Raw genomic sequence first — 25,015 nt, forward strand, 5'->3', positions numbered from 1 at the left:
TATTTTTGTTATTTTTTCTTCTTGTTTCTGTGACTTATCTGTCACATAATGAACTACCTCATGTACATCGACCATTTCCTATTTTGAATTATATTGAACAAATAAACTTTTCAAATCTACAAGGCAGATAATGTCAGAATCTATGGAATGAGAAAAAATTATCTTCATGTTTGCATTACCAAGGCTGGATTGAGAGTTGGAGACTTCATAGCTACAATTTCAACCAAATAATTTTAGAAGTAATAATGTATGTATATTCAAGATCCCATACTAGAAATGAATCAGATTCTAATCAAGAAGGTTCACTTGAATTGAATATATTACAAGATCCGTTCTTCTGAGGAAAAAAGAACTGCTCCCAAGGATACATCAAAAGTTTCAGAAGGACTCATCATGTAATGAGCTTCAAAGAGAGGAAAGAACAATAAATGAATACAAATGTTACAAAGCATAATATCATACGGTATAATTTATGGATCCATCAATAGGAAGTTAAACATACACCAAAAATTTCATGTGGTGAAGTTTCTGCGCCATAAGCCACCGATTACTCTTGATAATCGACGTTTTGATCCTCGCGATATATTGCAAATGCATCGATCAGTAGCACCATTACCATCTTCGAGGCCATCTTATCGTGTGGATGTGGAATTCTTATCCCCCACAGTCCAGTATTTTTTGACTGCTACCAGTATTTTTTCGGGAACAAGGGGTCCGTCTTCATGATCCATCAATTTAAAGTCCCATCTCATACCTCCTATTATCTTCTTCACCTTAATTAGCACGTCTACGTCGTCCCTCAGAATAACAGCGCCTTCTGGCCGCAAAATACGGTCCATCTCTAAGAGAATGTCTTCAAAGTCACACCTCCATGATTTCAAAAAAGAAAGTCAATAGAGGAATGTTAGAACACTAATTTGGCCACAAGCACAGGGCAAATTTTGCTACCGAATTGTAATCTGGAACCTTTTTCCATAATAAAGGTGACAGCAGCAACAAGAAACAATAGTTTTATGCATAATCAAAACAGACTTGCTAAACTCGACAATTACGAACATGGTGTGCCGACGGAAAATGCGAGTTGGTCTTAAGAAAAGACATCAATTTTATGCATTATATAGTATTTTTGCTAGTTGCATAAAGCTCAGCTTCAGAATGGGATTCAAAGGAAGCAATTACCTGTACTCTTTCTGCTCAATTTATATGATGGTATTTACTTTTGGCCGAGTTTAGGAAGTTAATTTGAGTTATATATATTATATTGGTTATATTGAAGGCAACATATATTAAAATAATAGTTGAAAAGTTAGTTTGATAAGGAAACCATCATATTGAAGCTTGACAATTGAATAGTTTGATTCTTTAGAATTTTTGGTCGTTGTAAAGGTTGCATAGAAATGGAATCATTTTAGGAAGTCCTAAAATGGATATTTGAAATAGTGCCATAAAAATATACCACTGACTTATTCCTTTATTTCCAGTCATGTCAGATCCTTTTTTTTTTTTTTTTTTTTTTTTTCAGGAAGGAGGAAACAGCGAATATTTGTGATGTGCAATTCAAGTCACCATTGAGCCAATTAGGCAGGACTTACGATACACAAAAATTTTCACCAGTTGTCCTTTTTGGAACAACTATTTAGTAAATGGCCCTCTTTTTATTTCTCTTGCAACTTATGCACCTTTTAGACCATGATCTAAGGATCTCTTTTGAACAGGCTGAAAATCTTATGAGAAAACGTTAGACCGCGGTCTAAAATTTTGTAGTTATTGCAAATGTTAAGCAACAGTCTAATGTTTAGTCTGTAAGTTTGAGAAATATATGAGCAAACATTAGATCCGAGTCTAACGTTTCCGGAAGGGTAATTTCTTAAAGGCTTATATTTGCACAACTTAAAAAAATAGGCACAAACTCTAAATGGGGGCCAAAGAAAGCGACATTTGCGTAAATCAGCCTACAATACAACCTTTGTGAAAGAGGTTGGCATCCAGCCCCATTTTTAAGAGCCACGATACTATCTAAGGCTCTTGATCTCAAGGGCAAACAAACTGAAACGCTTAAGTACCTTAAAAAAAAAAAAAAAAAGAAGAAGAAGAGGGAACACTTACTTGTCCTTGTATAAACTGAAAAGACCATTAGCATGAATGAGATCATACGTCCTTGGGTACGTAGAGAATGCTTCACACCTGAAACACAAGATAACTATAATCAGAGAGGTAGCTTTCAGCAGGGGATGTGGAAGAGAGAATCACTGAATAAAGTAAATCAACAGTTTGAACTCCTCATGAAGGGACAAAGTTAGACAAAAACAATTTGTTCAAAACGTAGCCGGCATAGGATTGATATTCATTTCTCCATTTCCACAGCGCAGAAAAGATTCGGTAAAAATGCAGCAACTTATATTGTTGTATGTAGGTGTGTTGTGTGCATATGTGTAATTAAACTTTAAAACCCTCAGATATTTAAGGCCTCTTATATTTGGTTCTTCACTCAAAACATTGTGACTTTAGTATATCCTCTTAAGGTTATGTTAACTACTATACTTAAACCAGAAGTATTAAGTGCAAACTAACATAGAAAGGAAAGTATCATTAAATCAAGGTCTTTTATAGCCTGTTTGGCCAAGCTTCCAAAATCTGCTTATTTTGAGTAATGCTTTTTGCCAGCATTGCTTTTCGAAAAATTACTTTTGAAAAATAACAGTTTGTGTTTGGCTAATAAATTTGAAAACACTTTTGCCAATATTAGAGCAGAGCTTGTGCTTGGCCAAGTCTTAAAAGTGTGGGGAAAAACTACTTTTTTAAGCTTCAGAAAAACAACTTCTGCTACTAGTCAAAAACACTTATTTTTCTCCTAAAAGCTTGGCCAAACACATCAGCTCTCTAGTATAAGCGCTTTTGGCTGCCCAGAAGCTTGGCCAAAGAGCCTATTACTTTCATATTACAATTCATTCATTTTTCTGAAAGCCATTGATATAAAACAAAGGATTCCTTTGATGGTCCTTTGCATTTACAACCAAAAGACTAGAGAATACAAGATTAATAATCACAACCACAAAAATCAAGTGGCAACAGCACAGCAACTTTCTGTAAACGAAAAACTGTTGTCCTTGATCAGTTACCAAAACCACAATTTATATCAGATAACTAAATAATTGAGCATATAAAGAGAGGAAGCCTAACCAGTCATGATAAATTCCGATAAGCCCTCGTTCATACACGACTCCCAAGGTATTTTTCTCGGCTATCGTAGGCAAAACATTCATAACCCACAACTTGGGAGATTGAAGAGCTGCAGCAAAACCTCCAAGCCCAGAATTCATGTCCATGATATTACGGTACCTTCCTGTGTCGATGAGTTTGTTAATTTTCTTATAAGCACTTACATGCTTCTTCCAGTTTTTGTTGTCTTCCAGATATGCCTCAACGGAGACTCCAGAAACTAGTCCGTTAGCAATTCTTGGGGGAATAGCAAAAAGTCTCTCAGGGAATGGCTTTAGACCCTTGTCATCACCATTGCCTTTGCTTGGTGTTACGCAGGCTTCCATTTTGTTGTACCTGATCAACAGAAACAAAATAACTGAATCCATGAAACTTAATTTCAATATTGAGCTTGCGGTGCAATGTATGCATCATTAGATGCAACGAAAGAGTTTATCCTTTTAGAGGGTGTTCGGCTAAGGTGGTCAAACTAGCTGATAAGCACTTTTACCTTATATACTCATTTGGTAAACACCAAAAACGCTTAGAAGTTCAAATTAGCAATAAGCCATAAGTTAGTCATTCCCAACTTATGGTTTTACAACTTATAAGCACTTATAGTTGACCAGAGACTTTATGATTGTATCACTGTATCCCTAATATCTTTTGTAATCTCGAAAATATGCTTCCTAAAACATAATTTTAAGTTATTTCTCTATCATATTCCCGTCATTCGTCCTTTTTATGTAACAATACTTATAAATTTATTTTTCTGGAAACAGTGTTGAGGACATTTCGGTCATTTTAATAGAAAAAATTCTTATTGGCATCTTTTTACCAAACACATTAGCTGCTTATTTTTAATTTCAACACTTTTATCCAAGCACGTTTCACCACTTGATGCTTATCAGCCACTTTTAATCAGCTAATCCAGACGGGCAATATTCGCTATGGTTGAAGGGGCTAGGCTAATAGGGTTAATGTTGTAAATGCACAAGGTAAAATATCCACCATTTCAGATCATCGCAAAACTGTTAATTGTAGAGACTTCTATATCTTTCCGTGTACTGAGACCTTCTTGAACCACAATTCGTCTTAGGAAAATAGTTTACATCATTCCAAAAAGTACTTATATAGTTTTAGCATTGATGATATAATCGATATTTTTGAGAATTTTTTTTTATCTTAATATTTTTTTTTTTTTTTGAGAATATATAATCGATATTTTTAAGACACCAGAAGAGAAAACTTGGTTTAAAGTAGCATGAATTTTCCACTGGGAAGCAAAAAGCACATTCTCTTTAGCTTTTTCTTGCAGTACGAGAATAAAACTGAAGTAATTAGAATGATGATGTACCAGACGTCATCTGGATCTGCAGATTTACAGAGTGCAGCTTCAGAATCTTCTTTTCCAGAACGGCATGAGTCAGCATCCATACTTTTCTGCCATATAGCAGTTTCTCCCTTCTGGGATTTTTTCTCCCAGCAAAGATGTTTAGCAATCTCTTCAATCTTTCTTTGTTCTTCCTGAAGTTCCTTCTTGGGACGCTGCCAGGCCTTGTAATTAGTCTTCCAATTGATCGGAGGACCAGAAAGCACCCAGTAGCCACCAGGTCGAAGAACTCTATCAACTTCCATCATGAGGATTCCATCTGCATCAAGAAAGATAAGTATGCCTTTGGCCAAGATTCCAAATATTTTTTCACTTTATTTGGAACTTATGAAGTTGGAGTTGAAGATGGATTTGTGTTTTGCAAAGGAGACAAGAGAGCACTTTATCTGGAATTTCTGAAGTTGGAGTTGGAAAACAGGTTTGGAGCACTTCTCCAACTTTGGAATCCAACTCCAAGTTGGATTTGGAAATTTATAACCAAACACTGATTTTGAAATAAGGTGAAAGTTATTCCGGAAAAAAGTGAATAGTTTTCATGGCCAAACGGCTCCTAAGATATGCAACAAATGAACTGCTACCGAAAATGTTAAGATTTCAACAGACCATAAAGAAAAAACAAGTAAAAGGAGAAGAGTAAAACCAGATGTCTTCCAAAATTTTAAAAGGTTACACTTTTTCAGAAAACAATTCGTTATCAAGAAGTTATTCTTACTACCAAACCACATTCATACCAGCAGCTCCCCATGGGATTAGACAACGAGAACAATGAGCCATATCAAAGGCCTTAGATGGATATGGCATTTTGACTGTTCCTAGTACGCCAATAACAGCAGGTACACCCCTCTCAAGAGCAAACTGAACCTGAGCTTCATGTGAGTCTCTTGGAGCAAATGACATTGCGATGACATTCCTTTTCCAAAGATAAGCACCCCAACTTGCGACCTGGTATCATAAAGCATTCTTAGTCAAAACAGCCAACAGAGTTACAAGAAATATTCTCCAAGTAGGAACTGAGACACAGATATCTTTGGGCTTTTCCATTTTTGGCCCGTCGTCCAAAATTAATTACGGGCGGTAGCCAAAATATACATAACATATGCAATGATTGTATGTATATTATATGTATATTTACGTATACATTATGTATATTTATACTTCATATTCAAAAACTATATATTTGCTGGCTATTACTTTTTTGAGCGGTCCAAAAATGTAATTATCTTACAACCTGATATCTTTTTGCTATAAGAGAGGTTTTCACAGTAGAAAACCTACCCCGCAACCAGTGTCCAGAGCAGTCCGAACAGTTCCATTTTGAATTGGGATTACTGAAGCAAGCTGATCAATATACTTATCTGCTCCTTGAGGAAACTGTGTCCCTCCTCCAGGAAACCTAAACACATTACCTTCATACTGAATCCAGTTTTGAATGGCCTTCTCGACCGTCAAGCTCTTATACGGAGCGTTGGCATATGGAACATAATCCCGACTTTTTGGCCATGGGAATGGGGTAACATACCCTTTAGGTGCCGGAATAAGGCAACGCAACTTCTTTTCTGGAGGCGGACAATGCCTTTCTCGATAAATCATATTTTCCCTTGGGAATTTCATAGCAAGTTTTTGATCTTGACATGGTGTATGATCAGTATAACGAGGATGACATGGCTTAAATTCTTTTATTTCTGTTTGTGAATCATCAATACTACCTGCTTGGCCACCATGACTAGTCTCGAAATTGAGATTTGGTAGGATATTGCACTTCTGACCACTCTTGGTGACTGCCAGAGCTATATTATCTCCCTTCCCAATGCCACTTCTTTGCCATGCCCCGAGCAAATAGAAGAAGCAACAGAGACCAGCTACTATTAAGATTGACACAGAAGTTCTGGTCCTATTGTCCCCTGAGCTTTTGTTTGCCATTGCTGTCCTGAAATGATTTCAACGCGGAGTTAGGAAAGCAAAGGAAATTGAATTCCGATGCACATGTGTTTTTAAATGTGTTAGAAGTACATCAATCCAGACATCACACCTTATACTGCAAATCACCTCAATTTAGGATAAAACGTTTGTAGCTAGATCCGAGCTCAGTTCTACAATAAGTTGCTCATTGAGGTCTCAAAAGATCATATCTTTTGATACCAAATGCTGTTTAAGATTCTATAAATTAGAAGAAGTCAATTAAAGCTAATTTGAAAGGAAAATCAAATAAAGCCCTTTTTTCTCCCTGATATTCCATTAACTACAAATTAAGGTAGCAGGAGATCACTACTGAATTTGAACACCCTAGCTTTATACTTACATCAAAATCAAATCTTTTACTAATTTGACAGTTCTTTTACACAGAAGTTTAACAAACCAACCTATAAATCAATATTTCAAAAAATAGGTTGTCTTAGTTTCCTAAATAATAAACAGGTATACTAACAAACAACAATGTAATAGTACACCACCCAAAGCTACCAAAAAAAAAGAACTTGAATCCAAGAACTGATAAAATGCTCAAAACTGCAAGTTTATCATACTTTAACTACACTAACAAGCTATTACTATGATAGCCCATAAGAAAAGATTTGAACTTTGTACTGTAAATGGGAAAAGTGAAGTCAAACTTGACAAATGAATCAATTAAACTGACAAGAAAGATAGGAAATTTATAATCAAGAATTCTAATGATTAAATGAAAGATCAACTATAGAAGGTTAAATAAACATACCAATGGCATGAAAAAAGTTTCCCACACTTCCTTAATGACCTTTCAACTGTGCTTTATTTTGCTTTGTAAGCCCAGACCTCAGCTATGAGATATGGCTTTCAAATTAACCAAAATAATTTTGATTTTCAAGAATATCTACAAGTATAGATCAAGTTTACAAGTCACTATCTCTGTCTTTACAACACTCAGTTGTTTTACATGATTTTTTTTTCTCTTTAGGGGGAGTGGGGCTTTCCTTTTAATCATATCAGTGGGGCACGGCCGGCTTAAGGCCAAGGCTACTAAGGCAATGGCCCCATTTTTTATTATATTTTATTGCTAATTTGTTTAAAAAATTATTGTGATTTATAATATTTTTATATGTAATTTCTAAATATGTAAATTGTATTTTAAAAAACTTAAAGATTGTATGTCTGAATTTTGGATACAAATAATAAAATTTGACTCCTAAAATTCAAATTGTGTCACAAAACTTGAGATAGAGGGAGTAAACAATTTTTATTAAAAAAAAAGGAAGAATTTTTTTTAGTGACGTGATTGATTAGCTATATTGTTGTCACTTGAATATTTTTTAGAATAAATTGATTTGAAAAAATTGTTAACAACTTTGTATTGTTCTTGACGATTATAAAATATTAATTAATGACTTCGCATCTAAAAAAACTTTAAAAATAGACTTTAAATAAACATATATATCACAATTTTTTCTTTTAATAAAAATAGGGTCTCTCTTTGAAGTTTGGCGCCTTCTACTTAATCTTGTTTGACGGCCTGATAAAGTGGGGTCCTTTGCACTTATAACTTATTTTGAGTTGGTCTTTAGTTTATTCCTTCATATATCAAAAAAATGCAAAGGTATTATATTTTAATATTATCTCACAAATTATGTCATGATTTCAGTTTCCAAAAAACTTATGTTTGAGCTCGGTTGCTAATAAAGGAAAAAAAATTAAAGACCATCCCACTTAAGGGTAAAAACTACTCCCTCCAGTTCATATTATTTATCCACTTTTTCATTTACATGTCTATTTAGTAGGCGTTTGTACATGCATTTCATCTCATGGTTTCAAACTCCAAATCATCCAAAAAGATATGATTTGGGGTTTCAAACCATGATTTCAGAAATTTTAAATATAAAATTTGATCCATAAGTTTATATTTTATTAAAAAAGACCCATAAGTTGGTAAATATTTTTAACAATTACTCCCACTAACCATTTACTAACCTCATTAACTTCCACCAACCTTTATTTATGTTTACCATGTGGGAGGATTATATTAAAGAGTAGTTACATTATCATCGTTCATGTTAAATTTTCATTTTTATTGAATTAAAGTTTGATCGATGTTGTATTTCTTAGAAAGGTCTTCTAGTAGCGTATTAATTTTGTTATGAACTATGACTTGCTCATTTGGTGAGATTGTATAAGAATTGAGAATGTTTTGATAGTTTTCATAACTTGTGATTTTTTATGTCTATAAGAGAAAATACAACTTAAGATATCCAAATTACATGTTCAAACATGGTATCAAATCGTGGTTTGAAACCATGGTTTCAAATCATGGTTTCAAACCATGTCCAAACGGCTCCTTAGAAATCATAAATAAATGTGTGTTTTTACTACGTATATTACACTTATCTCTCTCCCATTAATTTCATTCTAATCAATATTGTTTACTTTAAAAAATAATTAAAGTTAAGGTCAAAATATAATTTTTTTAATTAATTCTATCTTAATTTTATAAACAAACAAATATTTTGAACGAATATTTTTAGTAACGTGGACAACTAATAAAAGGGAGTAAAGATCAACCTATTTTAAGGACAAAATGTGCAAGTTTATGTTTGCACGATTACCCTTCAAAGGCACTGGTCTTTATTTTTTGCCTCTCAAATTGGTGGTATTTAATTTTTGTCCTTCGCCTAATATCACGAGGTTTGGTGTTCGAACCCCGATTCAGTAAAAAAAAAAATCACAAGGCAGAGTTTCGTAGTACCAGTGGCTTTGAAGGGCAATCCGCACAAAAAAATTCAATTTTTTTAAAATTATTTAAATAGATTTTAAAATAGAGTTTTGTTAAAATTAATTTTTAATGATTAAAAATTCAAAAAAAGAAAAAAATTGGTCTCTCACACTCTGTTTAAAGCAAAGTGAGCTTCACGCGTGCCGCCCGCACGAAAAAAGGGGTTCAAATGCCACAGTTTATCTTATGTTCGGGGGTTCAAATGATCAACGTTTCAGTTAGGGGGTCTAGATAAAAAATCAGAACAAGTTCAGAGGTCTACCTATGACTTTGGCCTAGAAAGAACAATGTAAATGAAGGGAGGTGGGACCTACTTTCATGAAGAATCTAAGACCGTACTATGTGCTCCATTGATGTAGTGGTCGGCAGGATGAACGGTTTGAGATCAAAGATATTGGTGAATCACGTACGTTGATGGTATAAATAGTGATTTTAATCTTTTAATTAGAGTATAAATCGCGAGACTAAGCGGGCGTTTGGCCATAAATTTTAAATAATTTTCACTTTATTTTATGGAGTTGGAATTGAAGACAGAATTGTGATTGCTTATATATTTTTATTTTTATACTTGAACGTACTTAAATACAACTTTAAAAGTGAAAAATAGGTGAAAAACAGGTTATAAACCGTTTTCTAAATTTAAAAAAGACAACTTAAGTTGGATTTAGAATTTTTATTGACAAACATTGATGTTCAATTAAAAAAAAAAATTATTCTGAAAAAAAAAATTATAGCCAAAGGGATCCTAAAGCAGTCTGTTTTAAGTCCTTCATTTATATCACAATTGTTGTTATAATCAATAAAGTTGAATTTTTTTGAAAAATAATTCAAATTGAGAGGCGACCCCCCTAGTGAATTGATAGTACCTAGTGGCATATGTAGAGTTTTTTTTGTAAGTAATGCTAACGTTTTAAAAAGTGAATATTTATTATAATGACAAATGATGTTATTTTTAATATCTATCAAATATTTTCATTTCACTTAATATTTATATAAAAAACTTATTAAAGAAAATCATTTATTTCTTTTCTGCAATCCATCTTCCTCTCGCCGATCAGGTGTGTATTAGCCACGCTCTGAAAATATCGAGGGTGTAAAAGGTTGACTGCGGTCAACACATGTGTAACAAAGATTTTGTCTCAAGTAGTTGGTGTAGATGGTGATAGTTGGAAAAAAAAATAACAACCGATAGCAAAGTGTGAAGTAATACTTTCTGAATTGTGTTTTAATTAAGTAATATATAGATGGTGATAATTCAAGTAGAAAAAAGAAATAGTTGATAGCTAAAGTATGAAACTTGCGAAAAAGTAACAGTTTAAGTGTGTTTTTTATCATGAACTCTAAAATTAGAGTGGAAATCGTGAGACTAAAGTGTGCGTTTTGTTTTAAATCCATTTACAATAACAATTGTTGTCATAACCAATAAAGTTGAAATTTTTAAAAGTATATTCGAATTGACTTGATAGTATCTAGTAGCATACGTAGAATATTTTGTAAGTAATGCTAACATTTTAGAAAGTGAATAAATCAATATAATGACAAATGATGTTATTTTTAATATCTATCAAATATTTTCATTTTACTTAATATTTCTATAAAAAATTATTTTAAAAAATCATTTCTTTCTCTTCTGCAATCCATCTTTCTCTGGCCGATCAGGTGCGCATTAGCCACACACTGAAAATGTTGAGGGTGTAAAAAGGTTGACCGCGGTCAACGCATGTGTAACAAAGATTTTATCTCAAGTTCCAAAGATATTCTATGAACACAATCTTTCAGTTATATGAATGATGATGGTAAATAATAATAATAGCACAATAAGTCAACTTCCATATTGTGTAATTTTCCGTCATTTAACCTAAACTCAACCCAAAAAATAACTTTTAAACGAGAAACGTCCAGTATCGTATAAGGAACCACAACACATTCCCTCAATAATGTGGGACTTAATATAAACTAATCAATTTCGTTCTCATGATTATACTTTTAGACTGGTCAAAGCAAACTCATGATATGTTTCTTACTTCTATGGTTAAAGAAAGAGTTCCATCTTATAGGAACAAAGAAAAAACAATAAAAATCATTACGTCTCAAAGAAACCAATGAATTCAAACTGATTTATCAGACAAACACAAAAAGTAATGAATTCAAACTGATCAAAACATCAAATGTGTGAAAAAGAAAAGGTAAAAACCGGAGAAAGGAAAATAGTTCTTTGTTTTTTTCAGAGACAACACTGTTTGTTTGTACTTTGCCTACCTTCATATTGAAGCCATTATCTACTAGCTCCCTAGTCTTAACTATATACACATAACCTATGTTGCTCGGACTTTTCAAAAATATCGTCAGATGCATGTCGGATCTTCCAAAAGGAGTGCATCTTTGGAGGACCAGACATGAGTTTGGCATCATTTTGGAGAGTCCAAGCAACATTGTACCGTCCTCACAGAACTATCCAAAATGCGAAGATCAGCAAGCATATATAGTTTTACCATATTAAACTTGGCACAAATAGCAACTCTTTTCACTATGCTTCTTGTAAAACAGGACATTATTTTTCTCAGGACCTATTGTGAATGGGATTTGATCCTTTTCGAACTCTTCGTTTGCTCGAGCTATTCGGATCAAATGTGTTGTTGGTTACTGTTTCTGGCTTGAAATTTGTGTTCACTTCCTTCGTGACTAATCGCGCGAGCATACGCTGCTGTTTTGTGCAGCATTTTAAAGCAAGCTGTGAACTTGTTATAGAGGAAACTTTTTCTGGAAGAACTGCTAATAGTCCTATACAAATGAAAAGGACAATATGTTTATGAGTACTAAAAAACATGGTTATTTCTGGTGTATGGGAGAAAATGGAAAAAAATCAGCACCCTTTAGATCAATATAAGAGACTAAGCATTTCTAATAAGGGGATCTTTTGTCTGTTAATATGAGCTTTCTAGTTTATTCTTATAGGATTTGGAGGGGACACTGAGAAGCATAAAAGCAGGAAGGGCCCAGAGTATGTCAAGAAGTTTTAGATCATCCTAATCATCATAGACGGATTCAGATTTTAAGTTTATGGATTCTGAATTCTTGGACAGGACAACAACTCAGTTCGGGATAAATTATTTAACTAAAACCAAAAGATACTGAATTTTGCCTAACCCGGAGATCTTACCCTGCTAATCATAAATGTGCAGCTTAAGCAAATTAAGGCTGTTATAAAAGGAATATCACTATAGGTTGAATAAAGGCCTTGGAACAACATCTTTGAGAAGCTAAGCATCTTTTTTCACTTGTTTCCCATATGTCTCAATCATTAGCTTTGCCTTTTGTCTTCCAATCTAGGAGTGGGACCAATTTTGGTCACTTGGACTTTTAGTCAGCCCGCCACATTATCCCACAATGCTTACATATAAATGTCCTAGGAAATTCAAATTATTGAGTTTAACTTTTATACACAGATGATATAGAATATAATAACTATGGGTAATTGCCCATGATAAATGCAATTAGTAATTGCATTCAAGGGCGTGGTCTAGCAGTTAATGAAATGGGTGAAAACCTTGAAAATCAAGATTTAAATCTCAATTGAGACAAAAAATACCAGGTGATTTCTTCTCATGTGCCTACACCTTGATGGGAAGAGTCACTCGGTACCAGTGCTCAGTGGCGAAGTGAATTTTTTTGCTAAGGGTGTTCATGGTTTAATATATATATATATATATATATATAGAGAGAGAGAGAGAGAGTAATTTTTTACTTATATACACAATATATACACAGTATAATTTTTAGAGAATGGTTGTTCAACTGATCACCCTTCACTTTACTTGGCTACGCTACTACCTGTGCTGGTGGAGGTACTAAGGGTCGTTTGGTATACTGGGGGATATCCCATGGTATTAGTTATCCCACCTTCTATATGGGATAACTAATCTCACCAATTTAGTGTAAAAGTTATTCAGGGATTAGCTAATACCTCAAACTAAATGCCGGATAAAGTTAATCTCAAACTCTATCCCAGGATCATTATCCTTATTTCATGTACCAAATGATCTCTAAGTATCCAATAGAATAATCAAGGTGTGGAAACGTTATAAAAACAAATACGATTAGTAAGGCAAACAACCCGCTATAACATCTTGAATTACATTTGATAGTGGGAAAAAAAATCACGTTATCGATGTATATAAATTAAATCCTTAACTGTTATATTAAATCCTTAACTGTTATATTCTTGATTGTACATGTTTTATTTGCTAATCAAACCTTCCTTAGGTATTAAGAAAGAAAGTCTTTTGTGCATGTAAAGCAAAATCTGATGAAATAGAAATGTGGGGGAATAGGATTACTACTACATATTCTCCTTAAAGAAACCCAAACACTAGCTAGCTTTATGCCACCAGGAAATCTCACTTTAGAAACCCAAGCTCTCTTATCTATGCAGCAAAAAACACCAGCCTTGGTTTCTTGTCCTAAATGTGTTTCTTTTATTCTTTATGCGTTTCTTTTGCTCTTTATTTTTGGTTGACAGGACTAGTCAGGGCCTGAAGGGGATTATTAGTTATGAGTTCGGACAAATAATAAGTTTATTTAGATTCTGTATTCGTATTAGGAAATTCATTGAATATAAATAAATACTTCATTTAATTGTCAACCTAATAAATATGATGATTATGAATTCGATAACAAGTTCAGAACTCATAAACTTTAAATTCTGGCTCCACCTCTGAGCCTAGTATTCGCCATTCAAATATATAGCTTTCTCTTATGATTTGCAATTGCTCTTTTTTTCCTTTTTCTTTTTTCTCGTTTAACCAGGCATGCCACTTTTTCTTTATTTTGCTTTTTGATGAGTTAGCGTACAAATTATACTAACATACAACTTGGAACATTCTAAAGTGTAGGATCTGATGCTTTATTAAATTGCACTGTGCGAATGGAATGTGTCTTAACAAGTGTAATATTAAATTTGTTTATGTACTATCTGAAATTGAGCAACGCAACTTATCTTACGTTAAATTATTTGGTCTGTTATTACTTTCATCGTTAGGAAATAGTCTTTTTTCTGGTTTGACGCTTAACAGAGTAACCTGCGCGTAATATAAACCATAATCAAAAGTTGAAGGGTAAATTTAATTTGGCTTTTTTGGCTCAAAGAATTTAGATACGTGAAGTCCATCAATTTGATGCTGCTAGCAACGCAACTTGTCGTACGTTAAATTATTTGGTCTGTTATTACTTTCATCATTAGGAAATAATCTTGTTTCTGGTTTTGACGCTTAACAGAGTAACCTGTGCGTAATATAAACCATAATCAAAAGTTGAAGGGTAAATTTAATTCGGATTTTTTTGGCTCAAAGAATTTAGATACGTGAAGTCCATCAATTTGATGCTGCTGAAGTTTCTCTTAAACAAAATGGCAAATATGAAATGATTTGCTATGACAAGAGTATGAATGGACCAAAAATATAACTAATGATTAAATTGAACAATTTCATATAGTACAAAGGTGAGTTTAACTTCTCTTCCCTATTATAGAGATGATCAACATAATATGGAACTGTTACATATAATACTAAAGGACACAACAACTCATTCTTTCAATTAATGTGATGTGGCACATTTTAACACCTTCATATGCTCAAGCCTTTAATACCGCGACACTTTAACACCCTCTCACGTATAATTAGCTCGGACAACTGAAGCATGTATAACATATATTACATGTGAGCCCAATATCGGTAAACACCATGACGAGAGATGGGTCTGCCTCTAGAACTAATCAACTTTAAAACTAACTCATGGAATAATGATAACAGTCGATTTTCTCAACTAATGTGAGACACTTTAACGGTTTAGCTATGTTTCTTGAAGAAAAAAAAAAGTAGTGATTCGGTGTTCGTTTGGAACGGATAATTCGCATGTGTTACCGTACATGCTAGTCTAAAGTTAACGTACATATTAGATACTCCAAAGCTAAAGGTTCGCCTAGGAGAATCTTGATGGGGCTTTCATGATTTCATCCTATGTCCTAAGGAGCTAACTTTATTTATTTTAATCTTTATAGGCACATAGAATCGAAAGAGGGTCGTTTCTGAAAAAGAAGATTGCATATATCCAAATGGGAAATTATCTCTTGATGGTTACTCTGTTTCAATTCAATTATCTTATTTTCTTTTTTAGTTTTTTTTTTAAAAAAAATTCTTACTTTCTATATTTAGTCACTTTTTAATTTCAATATCGCACATGACATGATCATAATTTTAAAAAGTATTTTAATACATTAAATACATTGTTAGTTTAAGTTATTTAAATGTCTCTCCTCAAAGCTATGTACCCAAACAAAATGAAGAAAGTGTTAAAGATCCAGTAATTACAGCTCAAGTTTCACAAGGTGTCACATGACCTAACTAATATTATGATAAAAAGCCAAATGAAAATACTGATAAATAGATAATCTTGATTTTGGCACTGAAGGAAAATATTTTATTCATAAACGCAATAAATCTTTGAATAATCCCGGTAATTCTCTACTTCTTTACTATTTTTGTTATGAAATGGCTAGCGAAACACCTGTTTATAATAATGCAAAATCTAATTTAGCTAGAAACTAGGAAACCAATTCTATATTATTCTGGATATAAATCCTATTAATTAGTGAATTCTATGAATACTAAAGCCTAAACAAATTTGGCTTCTTACTCCAACTTTGAATTATGAAGTTTTTGCACGGATTTCCCTTCAAACGCACTAGTCTTTAATATTGGTGCGAAGATTTCCATCTTCTAACATCAAAGGTACCTCCAGAGGAGGTGCTAGCACATGAAATACACTCAAAAGTGTCAAGAAAGAAAATTACATCCAGTATAGAACTACATTATTATTAATCTAAATAGATGGAAAAACCCCAAAGCATAATTATTGCGTATGCACTGGCCAAATGAGATGTTTGTATTTCAATCAGTAAACAAAACGAAAAAAGTTAAGGTCTTATGTTGGATGAAGAGGAACAAGTATTGTGTCTTTTAAAAATGGGTTAATGGATTGAATTTGGGTCGAATTACATGCAGATCAATAAAAATAATGCCACATATTTAATTAAAAAAATTCATGTATTTCACATCAGCATTGTTAAAAGAGGGGCAATTTTAAACTTAAGGGTTATTTTTTAATCTAAATAGGCAAATGGGTGCAAAGAGGGGCAAATTTAATCCAATAAGTGGAATGAGGGCATTTTTAAGTCATTTCTAATATGTTAAGGGTATCTTTGACCCTTTTCCGATAATAAAATAAAAATAATGTAGTAAAAAGGGGAAAGGATTACAACAAGAATGTTTGCCTCCACCTTTACTATGGATTATCTATCTGTGGGAGAGAACGAACATGTGACATGCACATAATCCACACATCATAAGTTGCGCTCTAAGAGACCATTTGGTTGGAAAGATTAAGTGTGTTATCCCAGCATAAATTTGGGATTAAATCTATTTTGTATTTGATTGACAGTATTATCTTAAGCCAGAATAAATTTTATACCACAATCATTATTTTGAACCAAACGACCCCTTACTACATATTTTTTTAATGCCTGTCTTCTACATGAATGTTCTGAGGTTCATAACCATCTTCCTGGATAATGGAAACAAGCAGAAGTAATGAAAATATATTGGTCTAATCCTTCTACATAACCTTTTTATATATATTCAGCAGTACTAATTTGAAAAATTGAGCCAAAATGAAAAGCCAGGTCTTTCTACAAGACATATGTTACAAAACTGGTCTTACCCAGATGTGAAAATGGTTACTAAATGTCATAGATACATGCCAAGATCATAAGAAATTAATATACAACTTGGTAAAATTGGTGGTTCTTGAAAAAGACATCAGATGCTGCTATTATATCCACAATACTACTTACAAAACGACGCAGCATCTAGGGTTAAAACAACGAGGCCCGTTGCTGGAACCTTTCACAATAGGAAGTGGTATATGCATATGTCACAATTTTAAACCCGATCCATCGGTGCAGGCACAGACGATGAGTCCGTCGTCGATGCAGGGACAGATGGTGTAGCTGATGCCATGGCAAACTGTACACCTGTTGGCTGCCCAGATTGTACCACAAATGCAAATTGTGCTGTTGCTAATGCAGCTGCCTCCTGCTTCACCAAAGTCCATTCTGTTAGCTTGGTTAGTTGATTGTAAATAGCTGATAAGCTTTAAGTGCTGAAAAACATTTTTAAATGTTGAAATTGATTTTACAAATAAGCAGTTACGTGTTTGGATAAAAGTGTTGAAACTGAAAATAAGCAGTTTATGTATTTGGTAAAAAAGCGATGATAAGTTGTTCTTTTTTCTAAAATGACCAATATACCTTATAAAATTTATCAGAAAATATACATTTAAAAGTATCTTTGTAGAAAAAAAGGAGGAACAATGGATATGGGGTGAAGAGAAGTTCGGAATTTTGTTTTGGGAAGGTATTTTGAGAATTAGAAAAAATATTAAGAATAAAATAGTACTCATTCCGTCCCAATTTAAGTGTCTTACTTTCCTTTTAGGTCTGTCCCAAAAAGAGTGCCTCTTTCTATATTTAATAAGTTTTCCAATTCTAAATTCTACATGGCAAGTTTAAGAGCACAAGATTTAAAGGATTACACACATCTTTAATTTAAGACCACAAGATTTAAAAGTCTCCCTTTGTTTCTCAAAGTCCTGTGCCTGTCAAACTAACACAGTTACATTGGGACGAGGGAGTAAAAAATTTGGTCAAACCATAAGTGCTTATAAGCTAGTCAAACCAACTTATGGCTTTTGATGGATTTTGGCCAGCTTGTACGCTTAATCAAACACCCTCTATAACTAAAATCACAAGCGCGAGCATTCATACATTTATTCGGGTGCTTTTCAGAGGAAGATGTACATTAAAATATTTCAAATAGAAGAACTAACACCAACCTCTCTTTGCCTGCGCTGCTGCAAAATGCTGATTGCCCAGACCATGATATAGCAAGGTAAAAGAAAGCCAATTAACCGAAGCAAGAAAAGCTGCACACCATACATTATTTGGAGATATAATTTCCAGCAGTAACAATAAATATTTTTACGAGAAACAGATAGAAGTAAATAGCACATAATGGATGTAAAAAAGTTACCGAGAAGAAAGCAGATGGATCTTCGTCGTCTCCTCCGTCTGCGTCTGCTACAGGCAATGCATGGCGCAAGAGCAGAAAAGCCATTAACTGCCATATTTGTACGTGGGTCATCAGTACTAGCGCAAATTCTGAATTAATATACATGTAGGCATCACTCCAGCCACAAAATAAGGACAGATGGCATACATTTTATGATATCTTCCATATCATGGAAATTTAAGAAAATATGTGTGTGTTTGGTACGAAGAAAAACATTTTACAAGGAAAAGATTTTGTTGAAAAATGTTTTCCTCGGAAAGTAGTGGTTTTCTTACTTATTTTCTTGTGTTTGGTACATAAACATAAAATATTGTCCCAAAAGTATTTATATATAATCTAGGCAAACACTATGGGGGTGGGGGTAAGGTGTGGGGTGGGGATGAGGCTATGGGGGTGGGGTAGGGTGTGTTGGAGGGTGGGAAGGAGACAATTAGTGTGGAATGCCTCTTGTGGAACTTGTTTTTTGTAGTTCCTCTAAGGAAGTCATTTTTCCTCTTTTGTAAGGAATTTATTTTCCTAAAGAAAATATTTTCCAAAAATTTGAGTAACCAAACATGGAAAAATTCGACACACCCTATTTCTCTTCATATTTTCTTCACAGGCAATTAAAAACTAGAAAATAAAGAAAACATTGAGATAAATGAATAAGGATAGTGAAAAAAGAAACATCAACGTCCCTAGAAAATTCTCTTATTTACCTACAAGATCAGTTAAGCAAATCTCAGCATTTTGCATTGTTGTTCTCTTTTTTCTTTTTCTTTTTTTTTCTTTTGACTGGAAGTGACTAAGAGACATTTAGCCACTCCTAGAAGGTGAATTAAGCTTGAATGAGGCAACGATAGAAATGCAGTGATCAAGGCTCAGAATTCTAGCTTTTCCTCTGGGACCAATAGCAGTAAATGCTTACAATTAAAGCAGCAGAACGGCAGAATGCGACACCACTTGCATTTGTAGCATTATAATCATCATATTCAGCTTCCAAAAGTTGGCGTTCAGCCTCTCTAATTGCCAAAAGGCGAGGATCGTGTAAATCCAGAGGTGTGCCAGCGATTTGCCATCCTCCCCTGCACAACAATGAAACAACCCAAATAGCTAATGAACTGCGAAGAAATGCTGAATCTCGAAACCAACACCACTTAAATAATATTTATAAGAAAACGTTCAGGTAACAGTATAACACAATAAATTGTAAACACTGTTGTCAAAGGCAAAGCATATTTTGGAACTTTAAGTGCAAACTGCAAATAGAATGAGCACGTCCAAAAAACACCAAAATAATGTCTTTATGCATTAATACACACACGCACACCCCACATGCGCACGCAGAAATGTATATATGTGGAGAAAATAACTTAAACTACAAATAACAATTTTATCAATAAAGGAATAAGAAATATTTTAGTGGAAAAAAAAAAAAAAAGAAAAAAAAGAAGAAGCAAAAGCAGGTCAATCTGCATATTTAAGCACCTAATTCAGATTTAATTACTAGTTTTCTTATACCAAAATTCTAAAAAAAAATTTCCCTAAACACTAGCACACTCAAGCATGCCTTTAACTATGCTAACTGAAAAGCTACCAGACAAAAAACTTTAGACATAATAACAAAGGAAACATGCACTAAAGAAAGTTATACTCACCCAATATCTATAATAGTCTCCTCCGGTCGAGCTCGAGGAGGGGCAGTGTAATCAGGCTGGTATGGCTGCATGTTGAGAATGAAAATGGTCACTTATTATATATATAATGACCAATAGAAAATGTTAGAATTCAAAAGCATCAAGCTCAATCCCAAGTTCTCCAAAATCCATAATCAAATATGATCCATAGCGAATTACTGAGCCTCACAGAGGCTTACAAGATAGGATAAAACAACTACAAGTGAATATCTCCAAAAGACAAATAAATAGCCAAACATTGAGTGACAAACCTAAGCGTTGATCCTATTCACAATAAAGCAATTCTACTAAATCTTGCCCATTCATGCGTATGTGATATATCAAAATCATTATTATAAGTTGATATTTGGGACAAATAAAATATTTCCAATGCTAAAAGTCTAGTGCCATACTGAGGTAATTTTCCAAGAAACGTCCTCATAGACATATATGCTCATATAAAAAAAATGAAACATATAAATTGACTACCATGATTTAATTCCATGTGCTAGAAAGTAGAAAGCAATCCTGGTTTTCCATAACAGATGAAATAGATGGACAATTTAACCAAAAAAAAATATTATCTTGCACTTTTTTGATTGAAGATGCTTTTTTCCTTTTGGACACATGATGAGAACTTGCTTATTTAATAGACAAGTCCTCTAACCAATCTCATAATATGCAAGATATGATGCAAAACAACTAAACACAAACATACCTGATGGCAAATCTCGCAAGTAATGTCACCCTTCTCATTGCACCAATGTTGAACACATTTTCGATGTGCATACTGCAGGTCAATTGTTTACATTAAAATCATGCGCACTTAAACAGATTTAATATTCCAACTAAAAGCAAAAAGAAAAGCGAATTGAAGAAAGAAAATAAGGCAAACAGGATGTAGAGGAAGACCTCTTGAAATACATCTATAACAAATCATATAATTTATCAGTATAATTAAAAGAAAACAGCGACACCAAGAGTTGTGCAACTATATACAGAGGCAATATTAGGCAACCATAGATAAGACATCAGACCATCAGGATGGATAGCGCCAAGTGTCCAAGCAATCTCCTAGGAATATATAATTAAGTAGTGTCATAACATCAAAGAACTTCTCAGGTGAGTAAAGGAATGTGATGATGATGCTACCAGATACCATGATATGAGGCAATGATCTAAGGGAGTAAAATCTTGCTTAAGGAGCTTCAGATAATAGCCTAAGAAAGGGTTGCATCACCACCGAGGAACATGGAGACATAAAAAAACAACCGTAAGGATGAAGAAGACCACCACCATGCAGAGAATAGTCATTTTCCCAGATAGCATACAAAGAAGAGGGCTAATGATTGATTGTTGACACGGCCAATGGAAGATCCTAACTCCGACAAAAGTTGAAGCTGACTTCTCATGCAAATTTTTTGGAAGCCAAGAGTGGTCATATTAGGGGAAAGTATCTTAACTAACTTTGGATGGTCAAGGAGATTTCTGGTAAACATGTCAGAGAGATTTTCTCTTCATGTACGCTAAGCAACAGAGCAGAAATTTGTACAAAGTTCGACAAGAGAAAGGTCAAATTCTCTGTCTACACACAATACATGGTACAAAACTTCCTCCATTATCTAGGGTATATATTACAAGAGAAAAAAGGCGTATCCTTTTCCAAATATCCGGTATCCACTTCCCACAAAACAAACAAAAACCACATAGAACTTCGAATTAACTCAAACGTCTATAATTAAGAAGAGATGGAATACGACTTAATAGAAAGTTAAAACATAGTAAATCTTTTTTATTATAGAGCAAATATGAAACTCCCCACCTGTGTTAGCTTTGGACAAGACATCTGATCTCAAGCTATAAAGGAGGAGAGTAGTGGTCGGGTTTCGAAGGCCAGCATGAAAGATGTATTATTATGACGAATCCTTTAAATACTAGATGACCAAAATGGATTCGTAGAAGAGGAGGATTCATATAACTAACACTAACTACCATGGGATTGAGACATAGTTGATTGATGTAGGATCAGATGCGAACAATAAGGAAAAGGGGGTTACCTTATAAGATTACAAAACCCCTAAAATGGAAGACGTGTGTGTATTAAGTTTCCCCATATCAGTTGTTGGATGTGGAATTTTGGCCAATCCTCGATTCATTAGCTAGTTACCCCCCCCCCCCCCCCCCCCCCCCCCCCCCCCCCCGTTGAGTTAGGCCCAAAGTCTATTTCTTTACATGGTATCAGAGTCGGACCCATTTCAATTTTTGGTTTACCCGATGTTGGGCACCCATATTATGTTATCCATACTTCAATTGGCAGGCCTAGGCATCGGTTGTGAGATATGAAATTGGTCTCCTTATATGGTATTAGACAATCCTGATCTCATGAGCTAGGTTTTGCATTTGAGTTAGGTCCAAAGATTCATTTATTTACTGTGTGTGAGTTAAATACACTTTCGACTCATTCAACAAATGATCAAATTTGCTTACAACAAAGTTACAAGGGAGCTAAAAACAGAAATTTCACCTTGAGACTTCCACTGCAAGCACAAGGGCTCTCCAAATTGTTCAAAGTATCTTCGTCTTGGCAAATGCGGCACTCTCCACCCCCAATTAATGGCACCTCCTCATTACCTTCTTCTTCTTCCACAGCCATTTCCTTCTCCTTTACATTCTTTGAAGAAGAGGCTCCTTCCACTTCCGGTTTCTTCCCGTTTTCAACCGCTTCTCCTGATGATGCTCCATCTAGGTTCCCGACCCGGACCCGCTCATCTTTCACCACCAGATTCTCTCCCATTTTTCTATACAACCAACAATATACCTACATGAAAGAACGCCTATTTTCAATCGAATCCCAAATTAGTTCAACTCAGTTATATATGAATAAAGGTAAGATCTTTTCATTCACAAATAAAACACCAACTTCATAGAAAACAATCAAAATAATAACAACCCAGATGATGCTCCATCTGGGTAACAGACCCGGACCCGCTCATCTTTCACCACCAAATGCTCTCATTTTCAAAAATATACAGCCAACATAAAATATTATGCCACGTAGCCCAACGTACAATATTATACCACATTATACCTGGGAAAGCATTATATATAATGTACCAACCTTGTATTGTTTATACACAAATATGGGCTAAACAGGGCAACGAACTCAAACTATGGGCTACGTGGCGTAAATATTGTCTCCCAGTAGACATAGAGCGTAATTTTCCTTTTTTTTTTTTTTTTTTTTTATTATTATTACAACCAACAATATTCCTACATGAAAAAACACCTATTTTCAATTGGATCCAAAATTAGTTCAACTCAGCTATATAAATAAAAAAAGGTAAGATCAATATAAAACACCAATTTCACATAAAACAATCAAAATAGTAACATTTCAAAAAAGAAAAATTGGGTTTAGAAGAAATTCACTGCCCAACTCCTAATTTCAATCTGATCCCAAAATTAGATGAACTCAGTAATAAAAATAAAGGTAAGATCTTCATTCACCATCAAAATAAAAACACCAATTTTATAGAAAACAATCAAAATAATACTAACATTTCAAAAAATTTGCCCAAAAATGACAAAAAAAAAAAAAAAAATCCGTCTCAATTTATGTGTCATCGTTTGACTTGGCACAAAATTTAAGAAAGAAAGAAATATTTTAGAAATTTATGGTCTAAAATAAATATTAGATATTTGTCTGACTATAAATTATTTCATTATGACAAAAAGAGAATTTTAAAGTTAAATTGCTACTATAAATCGGTAAAAGGGAAATTTAAAGTTAAAGAAAAAATAGGGTTTAGAAAAAAGTCACAAAAAAAGAAAATTGGGTACACACCTAGGATAAAAGGGTAATTTTAAAATTAAATTGTAAGATAAAAGGGTAATTTTAAAATTAAATTGTTTCTAGTTATGCATGTGACATTTTTTTCTGGATAGACTAAAAAGGAAAATGTGTCGTGAAGGAATATATGAATAGAGGTAAGATCAAACTAAAACACCAGTTTCACAGAAAACAACCAAAACAACAACATTGCAAAAAAAAAAAAAAAAAAATGGGTTTAGAAAAAATTCACAAAAAAAATAGTAATAATTAAAAAGGTACTATAAAAGAAGGTAAATTACCTATGAAAATCTATTGAAGAAATTCACCGCCCAAGCCGAGAAACTCAGCAAGAACAGAGAATTTCTAAGCATTCAGATAGAGAGAAATTTAACTCAAAATGCAAAACAAAAAACTATTTTTTACAAAAATGAAACAAAGAAAATAATGTAAAATGTACCTGAAAAAAAAAAGAGAGAGAGAATTTAGAAAATGTGTAAAGGGAAACGAAAAATTAGCGAATTTGTTGCAAAGCCAATAAAAAGTTAATGGAAGATGTGGAGTTTTTTTATTTTTTTTGTTTTTGGTTTGGAATTATAAAAACCGAACACTGAATGTACACGTTTTTTTGTTTGTTTGTTTGTTTTATTTCCTTAGCTGTCTTCATGTAAAATTGATCCAATTAGATGCTTTACAGCTTTATTTATTGTTCTTTGGAATAATGCATGCAACCATGCCGTTGATTTTGCTTAAATTTGTTAAAAGTAAGTCTTTTTTTAGTGTTAATTATTACAAACACACCTAAACTATTATGAGTAAATTTCCTAAAAGTCACTCATTTATTCAGAATTGTCTTAGAATATCACTTTTGTTTCTTTTATTCTCTCCGTTTCATATTACTTGTTCACTTTTTCTTTTACACGCCACTTAAAAAATCATAAATAAAAGTGTATTTTTACTGCATTATCCTTATCTATCTTCAATTAAATGCATTCTAATCAATATTAGTTACTTTAAAAA

At 33.5% G+C, this 25,015-nt stretch overlaps 2 protein-coding genes across 8 annotated transcripts; both read right to left on the reverse strand.

The window, feature by feature from the left end:
• Positions 1-286: 286 nt before the first annotated feature.
• On the reverse strand, positions 287-7,515 carry LOC132032675 (probable methyltransferase PMT2). Of its 3 annotated transcripts, none has more exons than XM_059422347.1 (7): positions 7,305-7,515; positions 5,867-6,518; positions 5,323-5,533; positions 4,556-4,850; positions 3,181-3,555; positions 2,107-2,184; positions 287-867 (listed from the first exon to the last, which is right to left on the reverse strand). In XM_059422347.1, the coding sequence occupies exons 2-7, from the start codon at positions 6,509-6,511 to the stop codon at positions 633-635; spliced, it is 1,839 nt and encodes a 612-aa protein (XP_059278330.1). In that variant the 5' UTR covers positions 6,512-6,518; positions 7,305-7,515; the 3' UTR covers positions 287-632. The 3 variants fall into 3 exon arrangements, with proteins under 3 accessions (XP_059278330.1, XP_059278332.1, XP_059278331.1); XM_059422349.1 differs by lacking the exon at positions 7,305-7,515 and adding an exon at positions 7,114-7,238; XM_059422348.1 differs by lacking the exon at positions 7,305-7,515 and adding an exon at positions 6,621-6,941.
• A 9,468-nt stretch (positions 7,516-16,983) lies between these two features.
• LOC132032676 (uncharacterized) lies at positions 16,984-24,594 on the reverse strand. Of its 5 annotated transcripts, none has more exons than XM_059422352.1 (8): positions 24,456-24,594; positions 22,691-22,984; positions 20,885-20,956; positions 20,149-20,213; positions 19,419-19,575; positions 18,473-18,559; positions 18,276-18,365; positions 16,984-17,476 (listed from the first exon to the last, which is right to left on the reverse strand). In XM_059422352.1, the coding sequence occupies exons 2-8, from the start codon at positions 22,958-22,960 to the stop codon at positions 17,324-17,326; spliced, it is 894 nt and encodes a 297-aa protein (XP_059278335.1). In that variant the 5' UTR covers positions 22,961-22,984; positions 24,456-24,594; the 3' UTR covers positions 16,984-17,323. The 5 variants fall into 5 exon arrangements, with proteins under 5 accessions (XP_059278335.1, XP_059278333.1, XP_059278334.1 ...); XM_059422350.1 differs by lacking the exon at positions 24,456-24,594 and adding an exon at positions 24,298-24,449; XM_059422351.1 differs by lacking the exon at positions 24,456-24,594 and adding an exon at positions 24,298-24,437 and having other exon boundaries at positions 22,691-23,000.
• Between the last annotated feature and the right edge of the window lie 421 nt (positions 24,595-25,015).

This window comes from Lycium ferocissimum, chromosome 10, assembly GCF_029784015.1.
Source record: "Lycium ferocissimum isolate CSIRO_LF1 chromosome 10, AGI_CSIRO_Lferr_CH_V1, whole genome shotgun sequence".
Taxonomy (NCBI): Eukaryota; Viridiplantae; Streptophyta; class Magnoliopsida; order Solanales; family Solanaceae; genus Lycium; species Lycium ferocissimum.

Coding starts and splice junctions, on each gene's coding strand:
- LOC132032675 (XM_059422347.1), bottom strand. CDS start 6,511: ATGGCAAACAAAAGCTCAGGGGACAATAGGACCAGAACTTCTGTGTCA. Junction 3,556..4,555: donor GCAGATCCAGATGACGTCTG/GTACATCATCAT, acceptor TCTGTTGATCAG/GTACAACAAAATGGAAGCCT. Junction 868..2,106: donor TTCAGTTTATACAAGGACAA/GTAAGTGTTCCC, acceptor GAAATCATGGAG/GTGTGACTTTGAAGACATTC.
- LOC132032676 (XM_059422352.1), bottom strand. CDS start 22,960: ATGGGAGAGAATCTGGTGGTGAAAGATGAGCGGGTCCGGGTCGGGAAC. Junction 20,957..22,690: donor CTTGCAGTGGAAGTCTCAAG/GTGAAATTTCTG, acceptor ATTGACCTGCAG/TATGCACATCGAAAATGTGT. Junction 17,477..18,275: donor AGCAGCGCAGGCAAAGAGAG/GTTGGTGTTAGT, acceptor TTGGTGAAGCAG/GAGGCAGCTGCATTAGCAAC.